This window comes from Siniperca chuatsi, linkage group LG17, assembly GCF_020085105.1.
Source record: "Siniperca chuatsi isolate FFG_IHB_CAS linkage group LG17, ASM2008510v1, whole genome shotgun sequence".
NCBI classification, from domain to species: domain Eukaryota; kingdom Metazoa; phylum Chordata; class Actinopteri; order Centrarchiformes; family Sinipercidae; genus Siniperca; species Siniperca chuatsi.
Genome location: NC_058058.1, coordinates 20,710,998 through 20,738,129, shown reverse-complemented (window position 1 = coordinate 20,738,129; position 27,132 = coordinate 20,710,998). Strand labels below are relative to the sequence as shown.

Sequence of the window (27,132 nt, the reverse complement as noted above, 5' to 3'; positions counted from 1 at the left end):
ATGTCAGGATTGGCTTTTCTCTGTTTTATAGGATACTAAATCAAGTACTTTTGAGTTTTGGACTGTTGGTCGGACAAAACAAGTAATTTGAAGGCATCACCTTGGTCTCTGGAAACTTCTGATGTAATCAATCAATGAATCAATAAAAATAATCGCTAGATTAATCAATAATGAAAGTAGTCAGTTGCAGCACTAAGCCTGTGCTCAGTAGTGGTCGGTGGATTCATGTAGGGTTACAACTTACAGTCATTTTCGTTATCGGTTAACCCGCGGCTTATTATCTCGTTTAATCATTTGGTCTGTAAAATGTCAGAAAATGCTGAAAAAACAAACACAAAACAATTTCTTAAAACCCAAAAGCATGTCTTCAAATGTTTTAACCCAAAGATATTCACCTTTCTATCACATAACACAAAGAAAAGCAGCAAATGCTCCCATTGTTATCACAAATGTTCAAAAAATTACTTCCACAGTTAATCCATTATCAAAAGAGTTGCTGAGTTTTTTGTCGTTTGACTAATTGAATCAATCAAGTTATCGTTTCAGCTTTCGATTCATGCAAATATACAAATCATTTTGGACCCTAAAATAGCCAAGAACCAATTTGTTTAGTTTAACAGTGGTTGCTGTAACTTTTTGTTATGTATTTTGTCTGTATTAATGCACAGTAATTTGTCCGAAAAACATACAGTTCCAGCTGTAGATGCTTCGAGATTTATGCTGCAACAACAAAACTTCTATATCAGGGATGTCATACTGCAGGAAACCCACAATCTGCAGGTAATTTTTCTTATTAGTTTATAGTATTTTTATTTTTTTTTAAATGAAAACCAGAATACTCTTCGCCCTCCTTGGAACATCATTTAAAACTAGAGCAGTCAATCAACAGAAAATTACTGGACAACAGTTTTGATCACCAATTAATCGTTTAAATAATTTGTCAAGCAAAACCGGCAAAGATTTACTGATTATAGCTTCTCAAAAGTGAGTATTTGCTGAATTTCTTTTTATATTACTATAAATTGACTATCTTTGGGCTTTGAATTGTTGCTAAGGCAAAAAGAATAAATTAGAAGATGTTATTGGAACTTGAGATGGGCATTTTTTCAGGGTTTGACATTTTATCGCCAAATGATTAAGCTAAAAACAATCAATACACTCATCAATAATTAAGCTAATTATTAGTTGCAGCCTAATTGGACACCCCTGCTCTCTCCATAGAGAGTGAAATCTGGTCCATGTGTGGCTCCCAGAAATAAAGGCAGCGCAGGAGCTCTCTGTCTGCATCAACCTCCTCTCATGCATCATCTATAAAGAACTACAAGCTCACTCTCTACAGGAGCGCAGTGGGAAATGTAGTTGATCATGCTAATTTGTTTTTTGTTGCACCCTGAGGGAAGTCAGGAGACAAATGAGAGGAGGGAAGAAGAGTAAAAATAGAGACAAGTCCTGATTCTCATCCATCTCCTCCGGTGGCGGAAAAATAATTAGCATCTCATTAGCATACAGTCATAAATATGACGACATGCTGAGAGCAGAGACTGGAGTACAGTTTACTACGAGTGCCCGAGAGGGGTGTGTGCATGTGTATGTGTGCGGGTTTGCATCATAACAATAGTAGAAGGTCAACAGAGAGATAACTGCTTCCCTTTACATTATACTCGTTATGTAATACATGGTAACAATTTGTGTGTGTGTCTAACCAGTTCACCACCACACTATAGAACACTGTAGACTTATAATGTAGAGAGAGACAGGAATTAGATTACATCATGTCTTTTCTTTCTTTCTCGCGTTCTGTCTCTGAAGATGCTGTCTGAATAGTTCAAAGCACACACGTTGAAAAATGTGTATGTGATGTATATTGACACTATATCTCTCGGAGAGAAGTTAAATGAATAGTTAGGAATTTTGGGAAATATGCTTATTGGCTTTCTAGCAGAGAGCTAGACGAGAAGATCAACACCTCTCTCATGTCTGTTTGTCAAATACAGTATGCTGCTACAGCCAGTAGTCAGTTAGCTTAGCTTAGCACAAAGGCTGGAAAGGGGAAAAACAATTGGCCCAAATGAGATATAACGTGTTAATTGGTCAGCTTTGGAGGTGCTGGTAGGCAGATTTTGGACACTGGACAAAGCCAGACTAGCTGTGTCTTTATGCTAAGATAAGATAACTGGCTTCCAAAATGGCAAACGTTTCCTTTAATTTTCGTTTAATTTGTGTTAAACATATAAAGCTCTTGACTTAATGAATGTTTATGATAACCTGTATAGGAAAACAGATTAGGAATCTTGCACCCAGGTTGAGATGGAAAAAGTGGAGAAAGTCAGTGAGACGCAGAAAGTCAAAGACAGAACGACCGAGAAAAAGACACAGTTGGGGAATATGACGTGTCTGGGTCATCAGTCACACAAACCAGACCTCTGTTCGGTCTCAAGGACAAAATCTGGGCCCATTTTGTCCACCTGTGTGTGTGTGTGTGTGTGTGTGTGTGTGTGTGTGTGTTGAAGTTGAGATGTGAGTTTAATCACATCAGGGAGTTGTATGTGTGTTACTTGAACAGGTTTTCACTTATTGAATATCTCCTGACAGCCATTCGTTCACTTCTGACAGAATATTAGTATCACAGCGGGGGGAATCTTTGGCACCATCACACCCATGAGATTCAGCTTGACGTTTATAGGGTGACAATTTATAGTTGAGATTATTGCTGTGGGTTTTTTTTTTTTTTTTGCATCAATTCTCTTGCTAACTATCCAGTTCTGCTTCGATTTATTCCAGACAAACCAGTATGTAAAACACATCAGTCTTTGTGTGACGTGCCAGAGGATTTTTCCCAAGAAAGAGCCACAGTTATTAGAGAGCCAGTGTTGAGAAAATGTTAAAGCTTTTATTAAGCAACTAAAGGTTCAGCCACTATTGTGTGATTCATCATTGAATACAAGAAAGTACTAGCAGACATTTATTTATAGGAAAATTTCAGAGGTTAGTAGTCTAAGAGAAGGCAAACAGAGTTGAAGTGGGTAAAGTAACCATATTTATATTCATTTTTCTCAGCTGACAGCTTGTTGGCCTTCTCTAATAGTGCCATTTAGACAATCTCCTGACTGCGGTTTGTACAGAAGGTGGAGGGAAATTTTGAAAGCTGAGATGTCTCAATTTTCAAATTGAAAACATGCAGTCAGTTGACAATGCCCGGGATTTATAAGGTTTAAAACATTTGTTAAATGGGGTAATAATTTTTTTTGCCTTGCTAGCATCATGGCTCTAATAATGGCATTGTCTATTACTAGTTTGGTAATCCACCACTTTGGTTTAGACTGACATATCTCAACAGCTATTGGATCAATTGCCATGAAATTTGGTGCAGATATTCATGGTCCCTGTAAGATAAATTGAAATAACTTTGGTGATCCTTTGACTTTTCATCTAGTGCTATCATCACATCAAAGTTTCAGTGGTTTATGACCAAATACATTCAAAACTAGTGACGTTCGTGTACTTTGTGTTTCGTGCTAATTAGTAAATGTTAGCATGCTAGCACACTAAACTAAGATGGTAAACATTACACCTACTTAACATCAGCATGTTAGCATTGTCATTGTGAGCATGTTAGCATGCCGACATTAGCATTTAGGTTTTTTTCCTCCATCGAACACTTGCTTGTAGATATGGAAATTCACCAGCTACTCACTGTGTGGCAGTCCTCCTTATATCTGCAATTTTTGTTTTGGGGCGTTTCCGATAGTGACAGTAGAGAGACACAGGAAAAGCAAGGGGGAGAGAGGGGATGACATGCAGCAAGCTCTGCAGCTCTAGTTGATGGGAACTGAAGTGGCCTATGGCGTTTATTGTTGCTTTACCTCATTTCACCTTTGTTACAGCAAGAGCTACAACAGCTCTTTGTTTCCCCTGAACTTCCCTTCAGTTTGGCCTCACTTTGTCTCACCACTACTGTTTCTCCGACCACAACCACTATGCTTCCTCTTGGTGTGTGTGTTTGGGTGTGTGAGTGAATCATACTGACTTTTTCCTCATGATGCAAGCAGTCCGAAATGGGACTCAATCCCCTGCATTTAAAAGCTGCAGATCTCCAGATTACAAATGGACAAAATCTGCTCTGTCCCAAATAATCTGCCCTCAAGGAAAAAGAAAAAGTCATGGCTGATCGACTGGGAAAGAACAGAGAGAAAAGGGACATCCTTTTTTTAATTCTTCCATTAACACCTCATTGTCTTTTTTTCCTTCTCCCCTTCCCTTTCTCTCTACCCAGGTTTCAGGAGAAATGAGGAGATGAGAGCAATGGAGGTACTTCCCATCCTCAAAGAAAAAGTTGCCTTTTTGTCAGGTAAGATTATGTGTATGTATATGAGTGTGTGTGTGTGTCTAGTCTCACAACTCTGCCAACCTCAACTGTCTGATCACGGTAGACAAGGATAATGAAACACGAAGTCCTTAGTTTGCATACGCAGTTCTCAGGTATACTGTACACATTCTCCCACTGCTTCTTTCTCTAGTTCTGTCTCTCTATCTCTCTCACACACTCACACTCAGACACACACACACACACACACACAAACACACACACACACACACACACAAACACACACACACAGTGTGGACATAATAATAAGCCGTGCACGCTGCCTGTAAAAACTCACAGGGTCAGACTGAGGCCCAGACAATCAACCCTTGACCCTTCTTCGCACACATACATGCACACACAGACTACACACATAGTACACACACTGACACACACAGACATCAATTGTTTAGTTAGTCAGCAGGACTCCAGAATAGAGCTACAGCTTTGTCTTTGCCCCCTCCAAGGGAAGCTCAGCCATCTCTGACAAACACACATACTGACACTCATACACTCACTCACTGACACACACACACACACACACACACACACACATATTCGAGTCATGCCAGGGAAAACTCACAGGAGGCCTAGCTGGAGATGAGGACTGCCAAGAACATCCAGCAGGATTATTTGTACAACACACAAAAACATTATTCAGCTTGTGTGTCTGTGTGTGTGTGTGTGTGTGTGTGTGTGTGTGTGAGAGAGAGAGAGAGAGAGAGAGAAAGAGAGAGAATGTGTGTATTATCATTACATGTATCTATGCGTGCAAATACCAATGGAAAAACACTCGTACAGTAGATCTTAGCAGTATCAAATGGAACAACAAAGTGAAATGTATGTTAATTAGTGTGTGTGTGTGTGTGTGTGCGTGCATGTTGTGTGCACACTTCTCTTTGGTCCCCTTGTGTGTGCAGCGAAGGTCATAGACAGAAACACAATGATGAGGACGATGACTCAGACAAACACACAGAAATTGAGAGAGGGAGAGATCGGATGGCGTTGCCATGGAGATGACTTACTCTCAGCTACCGCATCCCATAGTGGTCGCTTGCGGAGTAATTGGCTTTGAAATGAAGGAGGGAGGGAGTTAGAGGAGGGACCGCTGGTGAAAAGGAGGGTAAATGAGCTAAGCCTATTATCCCGAATCTGGCCTCTTAATAAATCGGCCATGTTCGCCCTCACTCATGTTTGCCTGTTTGCCACGTGAGCATTTGATTTTCTCCTCTGAGCAGCCGGGTCGAGCCTACAGGCGCACAGGAACCCGACTGAACTCACTAATTTGTGGGCTGAGCACAGTCAGCCTGTGTTTACAAATTCCCACGTGAGTGGAGCAGCTTTCTGCTTCTACAACTGGTCAGGAACTAGAAGCGAAGTATTATTATTATCATTATTATTATAGTGCCAGATATTCATAATTCACTAAACAGCAAATGTTACACAACTACCCATTAAAATGACAAGATACATTTCAAAGGTTGGATTCATGCTAGAAGGCTCTTAAAGGCAGAAATAGGTGAAATGTCTCACCAACTATTGGATTTATTACCATGAAATTTAGTACAGACATTCATGTCCTCCTCAGGATAAATCGTAATCACTTTGGGGATCCTCTGACTTTTCATCTAGCACCTTCAGCGGGTCAAAATTTAAATGTATCCAATATTTTGGTTTATGACCAAATATGTACAAAACTACTGACATTATCATCAGCCTCAGCTTTACTTTGTGTTTAGTGCTAGGAAATGTTAGCATGCTAACACGCTAAACTAAGATAGTGAAATGGTAAACATTATACCTGCTAAATATCAGCATGTCAGTGTGAGCATGTTGTCATGCTAGCATTAGCATTCACAACTCAAAGCTCAAAGCACTGCTGTGTACAGCCTCATAGAGCCACTAGCATGGCTGTAGACTCTTTACATGGTGTTTAGACATTAACACAGATCACAAATAAATACGAGGATTTCAGGCTGTTAGCCTTGTAGACAGATACACTTAATTTTTAACAGGCAAAAATGCAGTTTCTGATAGACAGAATTTGTATAAACAAAAACATATACGAGGATACAACATACAGTAAAGCTCTTGACGTATGTTGTTTTTTTAAATAAAGTAGCATTTTCTGCTCTGTGAATTTGTGATCGAATCATTCCTGTCTATTTGGATGTTATTTTGGGGAATAACCTGTTTTTTTCCATTATGCCCATTATACTCCAGTCAGATTTTTGCTGGTTTAGTGACACAAATATAACACTCAGCTTATTTTGACTATATTAGCTCTTCAATGGCACATAAAAGGCACAGTGAATTATCAACATTGCTTTCCACTAAAACACATTTGTGAAATGTTAGATTTTACTAGCAGTTTTGGATGTGAAGCAACAATGCCTTGAACACCTACAGTATATTTTCTATATGTTCTTACTCTAATCTGACTCCATCTCTTTGTGTGTGTGTGTGTATCCCCTCAGGTGGCAGAGACAGACGCGGTGGTCCAGTGTTAACGTTTCCATCACGCAGCAACCACGATAGAATACGAACGGACGACCTGAGGAGACTGATCGCCTACCTCGCTGGCATCCCCAGGTTACACATTCATTACATTTGCTCTGTGGTCTGCGAGTGTGTGTGTGTGTGTGTGTGTGTGTGTATTTTTAAAGAGAAGGAGAAGCAATGCCTCAAAACAAAGCTAACACCTGGAGCAAGTGGATGAGGTTCTGCAAGGAAACGCGTGAGAGAGCTGAGATGAGCGCGTGAGGGCTGAGGGAGGAATGGAGAGAGAAATAATTCAAGACCAGTCAGCTTGCTTCAGCTTCTTCGCTGCCAAAAATCAGTTCTCGAGACACAGTGAGATGCTGAGGCAGAGAGGGAAAGCCTAAGCTTTCTAAGAGAGGGATGTATAACAGAAAGCAAATGATGGAAGGAGGGAGGAATCAACAGAGAGAAAGCAGTGGAGAGAGTGGAGCTGGGAGGGGGGATTAAAACTGACCGAGATGGAGAGCGCATGTGTGAGGAGGTGTGTGTGAGCGAGGGAGCGAGCAAGTGTGTGTGTGTGTGTGTGTGAAAGCAAAACAAAGTGTCGCAGTAGCTGAGGCAGTGCAGCAGCAGCAGTAGTTACTGTGGACGAGTAGCTCCTCGCCTCGCAGGTAAAACATCTCTCTTCTCCAGCTCTCTGTTTACTTCTCCGTCTCTTTAATCTGAAGCTCGTCTCCTCCCTCCATCTGTCTTAATCCATCCATCCTCTCTCTGTCTACTCTCATCTCCATTAAGTCACCACATTATCTCTGTGTGGTTTAAAATGCGAGTAAATTCACTCTAAATTATCTTTTGGTTGTTTTTTTTTTTTTGGTTTTTACTTTTTAATGTCCTTTAGGCATTCATAACCACACTCTCATCATGTCATGTTTTGCATATCTTTATAATCTCTCTGTGTGGTTTTTGGTGACCAAAGGTGTTCTATTTTGGGAAAGGCAACATCTGCACGCTGCTGCACATTGGCTATCCACTGATAGGCTGTTACAGAGGGAGAGGTTTGGTAAAGTATGGAGGTATTTAGAGATGCAATAATAGAGGGGTATTAAAATAATATTTGTTATAGCTCTCTAAAAAATCAAGGAAGTGATCGAGGTAATTTTTCTAAATGCATAAAATTACCAAAAGGAAAAGATGCAGTACAGGTTTGTGAATTAAATAAGTAGTTTGTTGTAGAAACAATGTGGGGTAAAATTTGACAGGTGATGCCAAACAAGCTACAAAATAGCTCTTCAAATCATGAAGACAAATAGTTATTTTTTGTTACATAATTATAGCAGATTTTAGTTTCAGGTATAGTTTGCGTGTGTGACATTATGTGATAATGTCAGCCAGAACAGAGCACCACAGGGAGATGAGGTTGCTGATGCACAAATTGCTGATTTCTGCTGTTTGTTTTTTTTTAATTTATGCACACATTTGTGACTCATTCGACGCAGGTTTATGTGTGGGTGTGTGTGTGTGGGTGCGTGGGTGGGTGTGTGGGATGTGTGTTTGCTGCGTAGGCTTCTCACCGTATAGAAAATGCGTCATCTCACAGTTTGTTTTGATTCTCTTTTCTTCTCTCCCTTTTCTCTCTTCCCTTTTCAATCTCTGTCTCCCTCTTCTCTTTTCGTCTTTCTCTTTTCTCGCCATCCCTTCTTCTCTCCATCCCTCTCTCATCCTTTCCCACGCCTGTCATCTGTCTGCTCTCTCTCTGGATTATACTCTCTCCAATCTCTCACCGCCCCTCCCTCTTTCCCTTCTCTTTAATTCCTCCCACTCCCGCCGACCTCCATCCATCCCAGCGAGGAGGTGTGTAAACATGGCTTCACGGTCATCGTTGATATGCGTGGGTCCAAGTGGGACAGCATCAAGCCTCTGCTGAAGATCCTGCAGGAGTCGTTTCCATCCTGCATCCACGTCGCCCTCATCATCAAACCAGACAACTTCTGGCAGAAGCAGAGGACCAACTTCGGCAGCTCCAAGTTTGAGTTTGAGGTAGGATGGGGAAAACCTTCAGATTCTCTACTGTGCAGTGGTGCATTTATTAAAGTAACTATTATTTTAATAACATCTCAGCTGTCTGACTGCCTTCATCTGAAAAGTTGCAAGCATGGGTTTTAACCTGTTCAATGGATAGAAGCAACACTTATACTGCATTTTAATCAATATTGTTGTATGTTTTCTTTAGGATTGCAATATTACCATATATGACAGCAATATATGTAAACTTATAGATATTAGATAATGAAAAAATCATTGCAGTTTAAACTACAGGAGAATTATGGGAACTGCTGCAGTTTAAACGTGAGGCTATATGTCACTTGCCACAGTAACTTGTATATGTAATTATATGCTGCTCAGTTAAGGATATACTTGGCTATAGTACATTTTTAGCATGCTGTAATGAATTTTGATATAGAGAAATTAAGTGCCTCATTTATATATTTGCCATTTTGAAGTAATGAATTCTAAAAGAAGAAAAAGTCAACCATTTATCTCTTAATTTGCTGTCAGCTGAGTTGTGATAACGACCTCTATAGCCAGCTGAGCTCCTCATTGTCAGCACATTTCATTATTTTCCTCTCCCCGCTGCTTTGGGTGTGTACATCACCAGCCAGCTGTCTACCAGAAGAAAAATTTCATCACATTCAACCTCTAAAACGGCACACAGCCGATCACGAGGACCAGTGTATGTGATGCTGTAAGTAAAGCGTTAGGGCACATTTTCACCGCTAATTTAATGATATATTTACAAGAACAGGCTTATTTTTATGCTTGAACCGCTTCATAGTTTTAAACTGACACCAAAATGTGCACCAGTGTGCTCTTATAAATACCGGTACAACAGTGAAAATACGACTGCATGGCTTAATCAGTGTGGGTTTTCTGCTTTTGAAGTTGCGAAGATGCCTTCGTCTGATTTGAAGGCTGTTTTGTAAATGTCCTGTAATGAGGATTAGATAACAGTTTCCCCACCTTCATGTTTTATCTGTCATTAACGAACCTTGCTGGCTGTGATAATGATCAGCTTTTCATTCATAGTAGTGAGATATGCGTTGATAGAAACCCATATACTGTAATGCAGGTGGAGCCCTGATTTCTATGTGCTTGGATTCCTGTACAAAGTGTTTCTGATACGTTCCATCGAGCCTCTGACTGTAGCAGTTTGAGTGAATGCAATGGTGTGGAAATAGCTGTGATTGCTCACATTCCCATACACACACAGGTCCACTGTAGTCTGATGACACCATATTGATTATTGAGAGGAAGAATAGGCAGATGCCACGGGGCAGGTCACAGTTGTCCACAAGCTGCCCTGCCATGCCACACGGGCATTGATTGGATTCACTCCATGTGTATTTGTGTGCGCGCCTGCCTTCATGTATCACTACTTGACCTCATACTGTACACTTATTAAGATTTCTAAAGGTTGTATGCAGAGAGCGTTTTCATCTTGTGTTGTTAAAGTAAATTTCATTCAGGACTGTTTTTAGAACTACAGTTGCAGTGAATCTTCCATGCCTGAGTAAACTGGTCTGCTATGTCCAGCATTCACACCACCAGTCAGCTCCGAGCATGTGCATTATCAAGTGTTGTACTGTAGCAAGTGTGTGTGTGTTTGTCTGGTAAAATGAAAACCACAGTTACGACATGTTTCTCTCTGTCCTCTCCTGCCTTCGTGTTGAATTGAGACGGAAAGAAAGGAAGCAGTGAGCCGGAGAGCAGAGAGCCGACTGCAACGTCGATTTTGATTGTTGATAAATTGCGCAGTTCTGTAAGAGAAAAACAGTACCCAGCAGCCCTGACCGATTCTCCCTCTCACCATTCAGCAGATTAATTAACATGAACAACAATAGTGAACATAGCGGTATCAGTATTTTCCCCTGGCAAGAGCCACTGTGTTTTTTTTACCCAAGGACAACAGTGTGTTTCTGCATTGTTAGGCCTACACAAAGCTATCTCGCTATCGTTCTGTCTCCATCCATCTCTCGCCATGTGTGTGGGGGTGTTGTGTGGAGGTGGCTTAGCAGAACACAGAGGCACTGAAACCAAACAAGCAGACATTTCCTTACTGTATCTCTGAAATGGATATTGTAATATGCGATTGTTGTGTGGAGAGGATTTTAATTTCACTTAACTCTAAAGTGAAGGGCAACCAGAGATGATCAAAGAGAAATTTGTTTAGAAGTCACAAAAGACGACATGTTGTGTGTGCAAGAGCTTTTCGGTTTGTGATAGAACACATGCTGGAAAAAGTGTATTTTGGCGGCTCCTTTTTAAAATTGTTGTGGCATCGTGAAGCTGCAGTGAGCTGACTTGGCAGGATAAAGAGGATAAAATGTGCTTAAGTCACGTCATTGATGTATTAAGTTAGTAATTATATGGCTTTTGCTAAAAAGGTCACATCTCTGCAATTCTGTTGTCATTAAGAAATCCTGTGTTGCTAGGTTGGTCATGTCTTCTCTAAATAACAAACTTTTTAACCGCACAAAAAGGCAGCAAAGAAATGCAGTGGGAGGAGAGGAGAGATTAGAAGCATTTTGCACTCAATTGACTGAATTTAACCTAAATCCACCTAAACCCACTTCAATCCCTCTTTCTCTCTTGACTACTTTTCCTCTGCCTTTGTTCCTTAGACCACCATGGTGTCACTAGAGGGCCTGACGAAGGTCGTCGACCCCTCCCAACTGACGGCGGACTTTGACGGCAGCCTGGACTACAACCATGAAGAGTGGATAGAGGTGAGATTGGCCCACCTGTCCTATCACTCAAGCTCATCTGCCTGATCTGAAAATCTGTCTTGAAATCCCTAAAACCCCCAATGACATTCAAATGCAGAAGTGCCGTACTCAGTAAGCAAAGAACAAAGTGGATGAACTGTACTAAGAATGGACAGTAGCAGTGGCTGTTGCATTTGCAGCCATAGCAGTAGTAGGAGCAATAGGAGTCTTATTATATGCAGTATTCTTCATTCAGTTGTGAGTAGTTGATAAACATAGTCATATTCTGTCATATTCATAAACTTACTGCCCCTTACTCAGATGTTTTGCCGTGTTTTTATCCAGGTACGTGTGGCCTTTGAGGAGTTCTCAGGTCACGCCACCCAGATGCTGGCTCGATTAGAGGAGATGCAGGAAACAGTGTCAAGGAAAGACTTTCCCCAAGATCTGGAAGGAGCCAGGCGGATGATAGAAGAACACGCCACGTTAAAGAAGAAGGTCATAAAAGCCCCGATAGAGGAGCTGGACACTGAGGGAAAGAGGTAAGCACACAGAAATGCTGAAGTTGTTTATTTTTGACTGACCAGTAGGGCAAAGGCTGAAAACTTGCATCACCTTCTTCCAAATGTTTTCGAATCCGCTTGGTCTTATCAAAAAAAAGCCTTTATCCCTTCTTGCCTTTAGCTTTTATTTGTCAGTCATGTTGGTGACTGTTTTAGGGTCATGTAAAAACTGTGCACGTGCTTGTAGGCTTTTGTGATCTTTTGTGTAAATTAAGCTTATTCATTTGATGCAGTCATTGGAAGTTGTTGCTGAGTAAGTGTCAACTGAAAGTTTTAATTGTTAATTCAATTCAATACATATTAAATCCATCTCCAGGTTGCTCCAGCGAATCCAGAGCAGCGAGTCCTTCTCCAACCGTAATGGCAGCGGCGGCGGCAGCGGTGGCAGCAGCAGTAGCAGCGGTGGGATGTGTAACGCCGACACCCAGGGCCTGGTGCCGCGGATCACCCAGCTGCTAGACAAACTGCACTCCACCCGACAGCACCTCCACCAGGCCTGGCACGTCCGCAAGCTCCAGCTGGATCAATGCTTCCAGCTCCGCCTGTTCGAACAGGATGCAGAGAAGGTCAGTGGACGGTGGGATTCAGGGTGTCATTCAGCATGAGCAGTGATATAGTGGTAATCTATAACAACAGTTGGTGATCACTGTAGGGCAGAGAACTGCCAATATAAACAAAAACTTAATTACACCCACAGAGAAGCATTGATTTGTGCTGGGTATGCAGAGCTCGTGAATTCATGTCCTTTTTATTTTGGCCCTTAAACAGTGGCTTAAACTTAATTTCACAAATAAAATGGGAGGTAAAAACTAAATGGTTTACCCTCCACCACATCCCAGGATATGAGACAGGAAGATGGAGGACAGCTTATGCAGGCACAAGGCCACCTACTCTGGCTGCCACCCTGACTGCTCAGGTGATGACAGCTGCAGCACAAAATAGAAAGAGACAGGGAGAGAAATTCAGAGATCCATGTTTGAGTGAGTAGAATAAAATAGCAGGTTGCAGCAACAGAGAGAGCTGCAGTCTTGGATACACTGCAGTAGTAGGAGCTTGTTGCTAGGACACCGTAGGCCATGAGTTGTTCTCTAGGAGAGCCTGAGAGGATACTCTTAATAGAGGCACTCCATTTCTCTGTATTCTGGCCCGTAAAGATGACAAATATCCACACACTGCAGCAGTACACAAACACACTCAGGTCTACCCACACCGCTAAGTGCCAACTGTTTGTTTTTACCTGCTCCAGCAATGATCTGTGAAAGTTAATGGTGAACCCTTACCTTGTGTGTATATGTTTTTCATTTGACTGGCTAACATTTCTTTTTTCTATGTGTTCCCATGCCTCAGATGTTTGACTGGATCATGCACAACAAGGGTTTGTTCCTGGCAGGCTACACAGAGATTGGCAACAACCACCCCCACGCCATAGAGCTGCAAACCCAGCACAACCACTTCGCTATGAACTGCATGGTAAGACGCACACACATACACACAAACACTGATTCACAGCAGGAGGTAATGCTTTTCCGCCCACTTGGACTATCAAGTCCATGCCCTTGCACTGTATAATCATATAGTTATTGCACTTAGCAGCAACCTCTAGTGCTGTTTTTTGAGTGTTTGTTTGGAGCAGCCTGTGCTTGTGTGTACTTGCACATTTTCTGCGTGTTAGCAGCACAACCAGGTATTAAGTAATCCTCTTTTTTATCCACAGGCGGCCTTATGTTACCATTATGAAACTGTTGAGACGAGGAATCAATCTAGCAGCTAGAGTTTCTGTCCTCGGATGAGAAATGATGGCGACAATTCGATAGCTCTTGCCTCAGTCTCTGCTCCTCTTATACTTGCAGTGCTTAATTTACTCTTTTTCTCAAGCCTATCCCCTATCTCTGTCTAACTTTTCTTTTTCTAAATCTCTTCTTTTTCATTTCATTCTCACCCATTGTCGATGTCGGATGCTTAATCTACCCACAACCCTCTGTTCGACCGTCTCTTTCCTTCTCTCCCTGTCCTGCTGTGCAGAATGTGTACGTGAATATAAACCGCATTATGTCAGTGGGCAACCGGCTGCTGGAGTCGGGGCACTACGCCTCCCAGCAGATCAAGCAGATCTCAGGCCAGCTGGAGAAGGAGTGGAAGGCCTTCGCCGCGGCACTGGATGAACGCAGCACACTGCTGGAGATGTCTGCCAGCTTCCACCAGAAATGTGACCAGGTGAGTCAGAAACATACGTGCTAATTCAGATGCAGGGCTGCAACTAAAGATTATTTTAATTACCGTTTAATGTGGTGAATATTTTCTCAATTCTTCAATGAATCGTTTGATCTATAAAATCAGAGCCCAAGGTGATATTTTCAAATTGCTTTGTTTGAATAACCGTTCTAAACTGAAAGATATTCAGTTTACTATTATAGAAGACATAAAAGTGCAGGAAGTCTTCACATTTTTTAAGCTGGAGTATTTTTGGCATTTCCCTTTTTAAAAATGATCGATCAACTGATCAATTAATTGTTTTAGCTCTACACAGATGTTTGGTCTCCAATGTACAAGACTTTAGATTTGATGTGTTATATATGCAGAAGGACTGCCGTATCATTTTTCAATATACTCTTATATTGATTTGACGTTGAAGAAATAGTTCAGCATTTTAGGAAATACACTTGGGGCGATCATACAGAGACGCACCACTACAGACGCTGCCGCTTCAAAAACAGCGAAACGGCCGGTGCGCCTGAGTAGCGGGGCTGTGTGCGCTCCTGCTCCGTAGCTCTCTCTCAGTCCATTTATCGGCATAGTAAACGGTACAGATACCCATCCCTAAACATGGGTCCCAAAATAAGCGTATTTCCCAAATTGCTGGAACTTTTCTTTCAAGTCAGGTTTAGTGGGAACTGGATTCAGTAAAACCCACATCGATGTACCTTTGGAACCAGCGGAGGTGTTGACCTTCGCTATCTTAATGGATGCACATGGGACACGCATGCACACACTTTGTGGGTTATAAAATACCCTTTGGCTACATTAAATCTACAAAGCTTAAAATATGCATTACATTAACATATTTACATACACATATGCAGAATGTAAGTAAAGGATTTGTTATCTGCTGATTTCTCTCTGTGCTCATTAGTCGGGCCACTATGGAATGATTCATGGCCTGAAAAAGCACACAGGCAGAATCCCAACTGGGATGGATGTGTGGGAATGGGTGGTACGACTTTTCCGACCTGGAATATTGCCGTCATCAGACCAGCCTTTCATGTTTGTGAGCTGAAATAGAAACAGCTTCTTTTTTTTTTTTCCCAGAGGTTTCACCCAAACCTTTTCTCCCCCACACATACTGAGAAGCTTATTTTAAATCTTTGTTCTACTCCTTTAACTTATTCTAATTATCATGGGAGAGATGTTTAAAAGGCAGTAATGCGACTTCAACTTATGATATTTCTTTGAGGCCAGCCTTGTAGATTGATCTGTTTTCCTCCCCTCTCACAGAGGGGTACAGAACATTCTAGGAAGTCACCACAGGCCAATGAACAGCACACTCAGCCATGGATAATTCTTCTGAACATGTCTTAGAGAGCTTATAAGGACATTTCTGCATGTTTAAGCTCAGTAATAGTAAAGAAAATGCTCCTCAGGTGATTTCCTGTGAACTCTGGCATGTCTGACTAATATGTGACTCCTGGGAAGAGCACAAGGATGTATATACCACCACTGTCTCGTGCCGTGTCTCATGTGAAATGCTTTACATTTGAGTGGCAGTTTGTGTATATGTAAGTGTGCATTTCTTCCCCTGCAGTACATGAGTAACGTGGATTCGTGGTGTAAGGCGTGCGGCGAGGTGGATTTGCCCTCCGAGCTGCAAGACCTTGAAGATGCCATCCACCACCACCAAGGCCTGTACGAACACATCACTGCTGCCTACTCTGAGGTAACATCACACTTTATATACATATGTAATATCCAAAACCATTAAGCCATAATGTGTTCATAGAGTAGAAATGAAAATTTATATCACAACATCACTAAAACATGGACTTTTACGGTTTAATTTGCAGCAATATCCTTGTTATTAAAGCTTCAGTTCACTTCTAAGAGTCACAATTAGGTTTACTGTGTTATTAGAACGTTCACATACAGTAACTGTGGTAGCTTTTCTCAGTTAGTGGAAAATGAACTTTTAAAATGAAGTTTACTCTCACAAACTCTGAAAAACCTCTCATAGTGTTTGTGGTAGAATTAAAATTAAACTTTTTTCCAGCCATCTTCTACACAGTACAACTCCTTACTTCAAATCTAATTTCAAATAAATGACTACTTTTGCACCGATCATATTAAAGGAATTGCAACTGTACAGTGCAAAAAATATCTTTCACTGTTTCTCACTTATTCCTCCTTTGTGGCTCTTTCAGTTATCATTTCTCTTTTTGAGTTTCTTAATATAACATCAAAAGTGTTGCCCCAGGCAATTGTCCACATGGTTGGCTGGCTGTTAGTATTTGGATGATGTTTATATTTCTAGGTTAAGTCAAATACAAAGCATGTTTATGCCATTATACTTTTCATTCTGTTGCTTTCTCTCATTCTTCTGTTGTGCTTTTCACTCCTGTGCATATGTGTAGTAGCTGTGAGTAAAAAAATACCATGACAACTTAGTTTCTAACTGTTCCTCAGGTGAGCCAAGATGGCAAAGCCCTGTTGGACAAGCTGCAGCGACCTTTGACCCCGGGAAGTGCTGATTCACTGACAGCATCAGCAAACTACTCCAAGGCAGTGCACCACGTCCTGGACATCATACACGAGGTGCTGCATCACCAGAGACAGCTGGAAAACATCTGGCAACACCGCAAAGTGCGGCTGCACCAACGTCTGCAGCTCTGCGTCTTTCAACAAGACGTCCAACAGGTACACACACATATACTGTATACTGTATGTTTTTGTTTATATGCATACACACGGTCGTTCAAACACGTGGTAATTCCAGGACCAAACTTAATTGCCAGTTGTTGTTTTTTCAGTATAACATGAGAGAGTTAGACAGTAATTTGAAAATAGCAGGGTAGCCTACTGGTTAGAAGGATTCTACTCTTAATAGAGGGTTTGATCCCAGCAGCAGCCATGTTTCCTATCAAAATGTCCTTGAGCAAGTTGCTGGAACCTTGTGTCTTTGCTCATCATGCGTTTCAGTGGAAAGGAACATTGGATAAATGCCTGAATTGTAAATGTTCTCTGCAGAATAAAGGCTTGAAAAGAAGTATAAGCATGCCATTATTAAATGGTCCAATATGATAATACAGTGGCATACTGTCCAAAAATCATGGGCATTCCTGAATGTGTTGACATGGCAACTGTTGCCATGGCAACTGAATTGGGTCATATGTCCATGCAGATGCTGTTCATCCATTAATGCTGTGAAGGACACAGTGCAGGGAGAGAAGTGTGAAAAGAAAAGGCTCAGTGCAACGCCTCGTACAATACGGATCATTATTTCTGTCAATCCTCTTCTCTTATACTCTGTTTTTATTATCATCAACTCTTGTGGCTCATCTACCACCATAGAGTGCCCCATTGTGGTTGCCTATTTCTTAGTGTCTGTCTCACTTTGTGGATGTGCGTTCTCTGTGTACAGGTGCTGGACTGGATAGAAAACCATGGTGAGGCCTTCCTCAGCAAACACACAGGTGTGGGAAAGTCCCTCCACCGAGCCCGAGCTCTACAGAAACGGCACGAAGACTTTGAGGAAGTGGCACAGGTAGCTTGGTTCTGTTTCTGTAACTCTCACTTGCGACTAGGTTTAAGCCAATATATCAGTATTGATGGTGATATTTTCTCACGTTAAAATAGCAGATAGCCACCATTAATATGGTGAAAAAAATTTTTTATCCCAGCTACAAGAAAGCAACTGTAAAATCTGCAATGATATTGTGTTTTCCCCATTTTATTTATTCAATAAATTGTTGAGTAATGTTTTTAATGCTTTCTTTTGAAAAGAAGAAATAATGCATCCCTCCTCTTATAAAAGAAATTAATTGAATTCATTGGCAATAATACACCCTCCCTTGCTGAATTCAATACACTCCGGGGTTTTGGCTGCTACAGCCTTTTTTGGTCTGGTATGAGCAGTAGCTTTTTGTGGCTAGTGTTAGCTAAATTAACTAATTAAAACTTTAAAGTTTGCTAATGTCAGCAAACATTAGATATTGCTGTATAACAACATTAGTGAGTCAGTTCACTGACTTTATGACTCTTCTCCATTTTGCTACTGTTACAGTAGGTTTTAGCATTTAGCATTAACCCATAATTGTCACATGTGGCCGCATTAGCTGCTGTTCAGCAAAAGTTACATAGTCTCACTTTAAGACTTTAAGTGCAGCAGTTCCCCCTAAACTTGCCTTAAATACCAGTCAGCTCACCACATGAGTGTTTATATTTAGTTTCACTTAATGGTCTAAATGATGTATTAGTTTTAATTCCTAACACATTTTGGGAGTGTGTTTAGCCTAAAACGGTGATGAAATGTAACCAAGTACATTTACTCAAGTACTTAAGTACAAATTTTAGGTACTTTATTTATTTATTTATTTATTTATTTATTTTTTAGGTAACACAGCCCGCTGGTGTTACTGGGGTTGACGTCAGTACTGTGCTTTGTATTCATTTCATGCTTCTTTATCCCTCTACTTCACTACGTTCAGAGGGACATATTGTGTTGTTACTCCACTACATTTATTTGACAGCTATAGGTACTAGTAACATTACAGATTAACATAACAACAGATACAAAACATATGATGAGCTTATAAAATATAATACACTGTTATAGAGTCAACAGTATAGGAAATAATTAAAATTAGCTCAACCTCAACCAACTACAAGAGTAAAATGCTACTTATATGTCAATACATCAGTAATAATAATTCAATTATATAATACATAACAATCAGAGGGGCCATTTTTCTCAATGAGTAATTTTTCTTTTGATACTCTAAGTACATTTTGCTAAAAAATACACGCATACATTTATGTAAGTGACATTTTCAATGCAGGACTCTTATTTGTAATGGAGTGTTTTTGTACTGCAGTATTACTGCTTTTACGTAAGTAAAGGATCTTCCACCACCACTGCTAAAAACGGACAAAACTGTGTTGAATATTTGCCAGCACTGATCAGCTTTAACCAGATAATATTAATATCAACCTTCTGATATCTCACCTTAATGTAGCCATTTGTTTTTGTGGCATCTTTCTCTTCCTCTTTATATCACCTTCACCCACTCGCTGTCTCTATTTCCTCTAACTAGTTATCTCTGTGCATCTCTTTCTCTGAATCTTATTAGTGTACACGTCTCCTGCATATCCTGTTCTTCATTTTCTCCCTGCCTCTACACTATCTGGCTCTGCTCGTATTCAAAATACATTTTACTTGCATTATATTGTCTTCCTGGGTTAATCCATCTCTCTCTCTCCATCCCCGGCCTCGGTGTAGAATACATACACCAATGCAGACAAGCTGCTGGAGGCGGCCGAGCAGCTGGCCCAGACGGGAGAGTGCGACCCAGAGGAGATCTACCAAGCCGCCCACCAGCTCGAAGACAGAATCCAAGACTTTGTTCGCCGCGTGGAGCAGCGCAAAGTCCTGCTGGACATGTCTGTCGCCTTCCACACGCACGTCAAAGAGGTAGGCAGGGAGAATGACGTAATGCTGAAGTGGATGGTGGGCTGCGTGTTTGTGTGGATGAGAGTTTTCACAGTGCTCTCTGAGCAAGAGGGAAATAATTACTAGATAAAATGGAATATCTGTGTAATGTTTTGCTTTTATCCAGTTAGTCACATAGAGATGGACGTTTTTTAATCTGAGGACATTTCTCCAGTCCTCACCTTTATAAACGAGGATAGTTTGGGGATAAGGTTAGTATTAGGATCAGGTTTAGGTGAGGGTGAATATCGAGGTCAGGCTTGACTATAAAATTTAGACGAGTGATTTAGAATTTATGGTAGTCACTGAACTGTCCTCTGTGAGTGTCATTAAACAGCTTTCATAATCGCAAAAGCGATGGCAAATTTGTGTTGCTGATTGTTTGCATGTTAGGGTGTGATCATTTGTCTGTATTCTGTGACCAGAGTCAGAATTTGGAGAGGTACAGACCAGTGTGTGCGACATGTTTTTAATTTTATAGTGAGATTTCACACAAGTCTACCTAAATATTTTATATGACAATTACCAGCTCATTAAAAGCTCATAGTATAAGAACACTCTAAAATTATATACAGTATATCATACTAATAAATATCCTCCTGTAGCTGTGGACATGGCTGGAGGAGCTCCAGAAGGAGCTGCTGGACGATGTTTACGCCGAGTCGGTGGAGGCCGTCCAGGATCTGATCAAACGCTTCGGCCAGCAGCAGCAGACCACGCTGCAGGTCACCGTCAACGTTATCAAGGAGGGAGAGGATCTCATCCAGCAGCTCAGGTAGAGATCAATATACCAGACTAAACATGAAACCAGTGTTAAGACAAGCTAAATAAAATGTAAAATGGCGAGTAGTGTACAGAGAGAAATCTATTAAGAAATGATTCATGCGACAACTATTTATTTTAAATTTTTAACTACTCTATACTACTACAGTATAGAGTAAAACCAATAGACTGACCCCAACCAACCCTTTAAACCACTTAAACTACTCGTAAGAGAGACTCTAGTAGCAGTTAAAGAAAACAAGATAATAGGGCGCAAGCTATGCCCAACAAATGATGCAGTAACCCTCTGGACCAATTAGTGACAATAAAAATGTCGAAACAGTGGAAAAACATTTTTAGGTTTACTTACATAATGGTCTTCTTCTAGTCTTTCTCTCAATAGAGCTTTGGCAGGGTAATTTAGACATGGGCCGATTTGGAATTAAAATTTGAAATAATATGTAAATATATGCAATGAAATAGTCTGTCAGTGTGATTTTGAAAAGACAGCAGTGAGATTCATGAAAACCAAAAAAGAAAGCTGAGAGGATGGGAGGAGGTGTTGGAGAGGTGGATGCAGTTGACCCTCATTCTCCAACTCTATTTTTATACCGAGGATGTTCCAGTCCCTCTTCTTCTGCCCTCTTCATCCAGCCCCTTTGTTCTCTCTTTCTCTCTGTGTTTCTCTCCTTCTCTCTATCCCTCTCTCCCTGGTGTATTGGCTCCACAGTGAATTCTTACATAAGTGTGCTTTTATAAGCGCGTGTCTAATTGTCTAATTGTGTGGCAGTCTCCCCGGGAGACAACTGTAACTCTATATATCTTTTGCTTGCGTGTGTGACACTGTGCTGTATGTGTGCACAGGTGCGATCATGAATGTGCATTTGAGTTTAGGAGTGCATGTGTCACGCTGATTAATCAACCTGAAGCCAATCAGAATCTGTCTGACCTCCAATGACTTTGCTTACTCATATTTTGCCTGTTAACTCACTGGTGTCTGTGTGTTCATGCATCATGCATGTGTGCATCTGTCAGATTGATGAATCAGAATCTGTATGACCTGCTTCACTTTCCCACTCATTTTTAAGCTGTGGTCCACATTGTGTGCACTAGTGTTAAACCATTGTTTACCTTTTGTAAAAATTTGGATATCAGACATTCTGTGTTATCCACCTCCTATGCAATAGATATGGGTGTGTGTGTGTGTGTGTGTGTGTGTGTGTATCTTTTATTTTTATTTTATTATTTTTTTTACAGTATTACTGATCAATGTAACTCTGATTGTCTATGCAAATCTTTTTAGTATGAAATTATTCTGGTGCAACAGCTTAACAAATAAAACAAAGGACAAGGAAAAAGCAACACGGTCTAATATCCGGAACAATACCAAATATAGTTTGCTGAAAAATGAAATTATTTCAATAAAACTAATGTATCTACAAGAGGATTCATCTTGACACAAAGGATAATACTTGTGATATAAAAAATATATGGGAATTAGAGGTAAACTATGATTAAAATGATAAGAAATATTGTGGAGTTTAGTTGGAAAGGACATGGTCCATATTTCTTGGGACTGCCCCAAATAATGGGGGAACACAGTATGTACAGTATGTACCCTTTTTTTTTTAAATAAAAAAAAAAAATGTATACATTCTTTATATACTCAGTTCAGTTATACCTATGTTTATACCTATTGACTTGACTCAAGTCCCACACCAGGACTGTATTTGTTCTTCTCAATAAAAGTTTTTTAAAAAAGGAAAGCAAAGAATATTACACAAGAAACCAGGCTGAAAAAGAAATTAAGAGAATTTAAGGGAAATCATAACACAAAGAGCCACAATTTAAATACCTTTTTTTATGTACTGCTTCACTATATTGCAGCTGAATAAGCCCCTGCAGGCTGTGCTATGCAGCAGTTTTTAGAGCAGCTAAGTTCGCTTGGGGTCGTGCCCATCTGTGTCTTTATAGCTGCTTTTTAAAGTGCACAGCGCTGCCTCTCACCGCTTATTGCTTAATCGTGTGTTTCTGTTCCAGGGACTCTGCCATCTCCAGCAACAAGACGCCCCACAACAGCTCCATCAACCACATTGAGAGCGTCCTGCAGCAGCTGGACGAGGCCCAGGCCCAGATGGAGGAGCTCTTCCAGGAGAGGAAGATCAAACTGGAGCTCTTCCTGCAGCTCCGCATCTTCGAGAGGGACGCCATTGATGTGAGTCTGGTTAGGAAGAGGGAGGAGGGGGGCGTCTGTGTTTGTTTGCTGTATGTACAGTATGAGTCTGTGTTTGGGTGACTGGTGGTGAAACAAAGACATTTTAATTGAAATGTTTTGAAATAAAATACCAAATTGTTATTTTTCCTGAGCTACATTGTCAGTGTGTGACAGTCACCTATCAGTCATTAAGTCATTACTTTATCATTTTAAAAACGCAGATCCAATGTCCTTTCAGCATTGTCAGTAAATATGTAAGTATGCGGCCTCTGAAAAGTGGAATCTTATTGTCCTTCCTCAGATCATCTCTGACCTGGAGTCGTGGAACGAGGAGCTGACAGGTCAGATGAATGATTTTGACACGGAGGACCTGACGCTGGCCGAGCAGAGGCTGCAGCACCACGCTGACAAGGCCCTGACCATGAACAACCTCACCTTCGATGTCATCCACCAGGGACAGGAGCTGCTGCAGTACGTCAACGAAGTGCAGGCCTCTGGTGAGTACACTACCCAGACTGTACAGTATATACCATGCTATTCAGGGCAGCCATTGGTCTTTCAAAGAACAATAAACATTGTATTATGACAATTCAGGTTTGTAGATAGTATTAACAGTCACCTTCCTTGTGTTAATTTCCTTTATACTGCAGTTTGCTTTGGCATCTTTGATTAGCTTTCCTTCCGTTGGAAGTATATTGGTTTTGCTGGCTTTCTTTTGTTGTCGTTTTACATTTTCGTAAATTTTTTTCCAGTCAATAAAAGGTCTTAAAAAGTCCTAATTTTTCTATAATCTGAAAATATAATAGAGATGTTTGACTGTCACCTGGTTTGCCACATCAGTCATCATTCAGCTGAGCAGGATACAGCTCATGTTGACTGTTGCTGCACAGCTTTCTGTGTTGGCTACATTATTTTAATATTGATACTGTGTAGGTGTCGCGGGTCAGCTTCAGTCAGCGTTTGTGATGAGAGGCACCCACTCACTAACCATAATAACTCACCTGTGATCTCACATGCTAATAGGTGCTCTCTAAGACAGCACAAAGCACGGTTACATCATGTCACGTGTATTGAAACATACTGATAATATTTTTCATAGAGAAGTTATTAGAATGGAGGTAAACATGCTTTAAACAAGTCAGGGATAAAAGTATTTGAAGTTAATTGCAAACCTTGGCAGGCAGGCAGAACTTCGATGGAACTGCAGCTAGCATAGAAAGAGGTCTACTGTATTCATCCAAAGCTAATGTCACTGTGTGTCTTGCATCCAGGCGTGGAGCTGCTGTGTGACCGGGACGTCGACATGGCTACGCGGGTTCAGGACTTGCTGGAGTTTCTCCACGAGAAGCAGCAAGAACTGGACTCTGCAGCCGAGCAGCACCGCAGGCACCTGGAGCAGTGCGTCCAGCTGAGACACCTGCAGGCTGAAGTCAAACAGGTAGGGAACACAGTCTTATACCTACTACAAGACGCCATCTGCAGGCCAAGATTTTGCAACTAAAGTATACCAGGATATTTGCAAGTTCTTTTAAGAAAAGAGAAGCGTTGGATTGGTGACTTTTGATCACAGCTTTCCTTTTTTTTCAGGTTCTGGGTTGGATTCGTAATGGCGAGTCAATGCTGAACGCTGGTCTAATAACAGCCAGCTCCCTGCAGGAAGCTGAACAACTGCAGAGAGAACATGAACAGTTTCAACATGCCATTGAGGTGAGACTATGTTTGTTTATCCCATCAATTTCTCCCTCCATTATGTTTTCTGTTCAAAGTGTGAAGTTACATTTTACTTAGGTAATTGCTTATTATTTTGGTCATTCTAACCCCATCCTTTCTCCACCTCTTCCCTCTCTGCAGAAAACCCACCAGAGTGCCCTGCAGGTTCAGCAGAAGGCGGAGGCTCTGCTTCAGGCAAACCACTATGACATGGACCTGATCAGAGACTGTGCAGAGAGCGTGGCCTCCCACTGGCAGCAGCTCATGCTGAAAATGGAGGACCGACTCAAGCTGGTCAATGCCTCAGTGGCCTTCTACAAGACCTCTGAACAGGTAGGAAACAGCACAGAGGGTTCAGCATTCAATTTGTCTATTTCTTTGTTTCACAAATTCCACAAAAAAACACAAGTCAGTGTTTTCCCTGGACGACATACCAAGTCTGTTTGTCCCCTCAGGTGTGCAGTGTGTTGGAGAGCCTGGAGCAGGAGTATAAGCGAGAGGAGGACTGGTGTGGAGGAGCTGACAAGCTAGGACCCAACTGTGAAACGGACCATGTCTCCCCCATGATCAGTAAACACCTGGAGCAGAAGGAGGCCTTCCTCAAGGTAACATACAACAAAATCAAAACAAACCCTTAACATATTATCAAGTTACATCTCTGATCTCAGTGTGTGTGTTGATATTTCGTTGATATTTCAATCAGGCTTGCACTCTGGCCAGAAGAAACGCAGACGTCTTCCTCAAGTACATGCACAGGAACAGCGTCAACATGCCCGGGATGCTGAGCCACGTCAAAGCGCCAGAACAGCAGGTTAAAAGTAAGTAACAGAAAATACATTGAACATTACCTAGACTGTAACATCTGAACACGTCACGTTACAATTGACAGTGTATGAAAACTGGTTGGCAAGCGAGGAGAGAGGTCTAAACAATTGGTTAGCTAAACATAATGCATAAACAGTTGAAATACTTACCAAAAAGTAATGCATAAAAAGCTGAAATAGCTCAACATAATGCATAAATGATATGCTAAATATGCTAAAGATGATAGATAGCTAAAAGTAATGGCTAAATGGTTGAAACATTCAGCTTCTGCCACTTCAAGTGCTAGCAGTACAAAAGCAAAGTTGACCAAACCAACCTAAACACTGACAGTTCAATTGTATAAAAACATTATTGTAATAATATCCTTTTTTAATAGTTACAGTTTAGAATCAATTACAATTAACACATTTGGAACATGATGGGTGGTGTAAAGGAAGGGATAATTGAGTTTATTTGACAGGGCTGTGGGGGTACGGCTGACTAAAAAGGTTAGGAACCTCTGATCTCTAGAGAACCATAGGATCCCTAAAATGTCCTACTCAAGTACAATTGTAGGGAAATTATTGATATTGGTGCGTATAAATGAGAGAAAAGAGAATTCAACTAAGGTACTTTTTTTTTACTTCCTGTAATTAACTCAATAAATCACAGAAGAACACTTTTCCAAATTACCACTTTTTGTAATGTTTATGAAGAGGCTACAAAATGTGTCCTCTGTAATGGCAATATGCGACAGCAACATACAATGACCAATAACATGTTGAAGTAAATTGCAGACTTCAGAAACTGCAAGTTACTGAGTTACAGTAATGAGAGTACTTCCACTCTTGCTAACATCTCCAAAGGCAGAAAAGGTCTTTATCAAATCTGAGTTCTTGTTATGTACCGCCAATATGCAGGACTGATTAGATCTTTTGAGTTCGGTTGGGTATTTAGGTGGTGAATGCTTGAAGTTTGAGTGTTTTTCTCTCTTTCTGTTGTATTCAGACATCCTCAATGAGCTGCTACAGAGAGAGAATCGTGTTCTCCACTTCTGGACAATGAGGAAACGACGACTGGACCAGTGTCAGCAGTATGTGGTGTTTGAACGCAGTGCCAAACAGGTACATGAAACACATACATACAGTTATACAGATACATTTTAATGACAAGATAGGAAAAACACTTGTGTAGCTGAAGTAATATAGCAACACACTCGCGCACCTACACTGCTCTCTGTTGTCATGTGATCTGTGATGTGTCTGTGATCTTGTGTGTTTTCAGGCTCTGGAGTGGATTCATGACACTGGGGAGTTTTACCTGTCCACACACACCTCCACCGGCTCGAGTATCCACCACACACAGGAACTGCTGAAGGAGCATGAGGACTTCCACATCACAGCCAAGGTTGGCCTCACACACACACACACACACACACACACACACACACACACACACACACACACACACACACACACAAGCATGGCACTGTGTGTGTGCGCATATAACGCTCTCTTTTCCCCCTTTCCCTCAGCAAACTAAGGAGCGCGTGAAGCTGCTGATCCAGCTGGCTGACGGCTTCTGCGAGAAAGGCCACAGTCACGCTGGGGAGATCAAAAAATGGGTGACGGCTGTGGACAAACGCTACCGAGACTTCTCCCTGCGCATGGATAAGTACCGCTGCAGCTTGGAAAAAGCCCTGGGCATCTCCTCGGACTCTAACAAGGCAGTAAGTGGTCATGTGTTTTGGTAGATTACAGGTGTAGAAAACCAAC

General features: G+C 41.2%; 1 protein-coding gene across 8 annotated transcripts in view; it reads left to right on the top strand.

The window, feature by feature from the left end:
• The window catches only part of trioa (trio Rho guanine nucleotide exchange factor a), a 75,629-nt gene that overhangs the window by 27,580 nt on the left and 20,917 nt on the right, over positions 1-27,132 (top strand). For 7 of the 8 annotated variants that reach the window (XM_044173008.1, XM_044173004.1, XM_044173005.1 and 4 more), the window contains exons 3-25: positions 4,274-4,348; positions 6,841-6,955; positions 8,689-8,881; positions 11,524-11,628; positions 11,953-12,149; positions 12,487-12,736; positions 13,518-13,640; positions 14,193-14,384; positions 15,970-16,101; positions 16,845-17,075; positions 17,800-17,922; positions 19,657-19,848; positions 20,472-20,641; positions 22,669-22,843; positions 23,145-23,340; positions 24,115-24,281; positions 24,431-24,550; positions 24,695-24,886; positions 25,009-25,158; positions 25,257-25,371; positions 26,366-26,481; positions 26,642-26,764; positions 26,892-27,086. In XM_044173008.1, the coding sequence (XP_044028943.1) occupies positions 4,274-4,348; positions 6,841-6,955; positions 8,689-8,881; positions 11,524-11,628; positions 11,953-12,149; positions 12,487-12,736; positions 13,518-13,640; positions 14,193-14,384; positions 15,970-16,101; positions 16,845-17,075; positions 17,800-17,922; positions 19,657-19,848; positions 20,472-20,641; positions 22,669-22,843; positions 23,145-23,340; positions 24,115-24,281; positions 24,431-24,550; positions 24,695-24,886; positions 25,009-25,158; positions 25,257-25,371; positions 26,366-26,481; positions 26,642-26,764; positions 26,892-27,086 (3,647 nt within the window). Of the gene's footprint in view, positions 1-4,273; positions 4,349-6,840; positions 6,956-7,378; positions 7,516-8,688; positions 8,882-11,523; positions 11,629-11,952; positions 12,150-12,486; positions 12,737-13,517; positions 13,641-14,192; positions 14,385-15,969; positions 16,102-16,844; positions 17,076-17,799; positions 17,923-19,656; positions 19,849-20,471; positions 20,642-22,668; positions 22,844-23,144; positions 23,341-24,114; positions 24,282-24,430; positions 24,551-24,694; positions 24,887-25,008; positions 25,159-25,256; positions 25,372-26,365; positions 26,482-26,641; positions 26,765-26,891; positions 27,087-27,132 lie in introns of those variants that run through there. The other variant, XM_044173006.1, reaches the window with a different exon arrangement.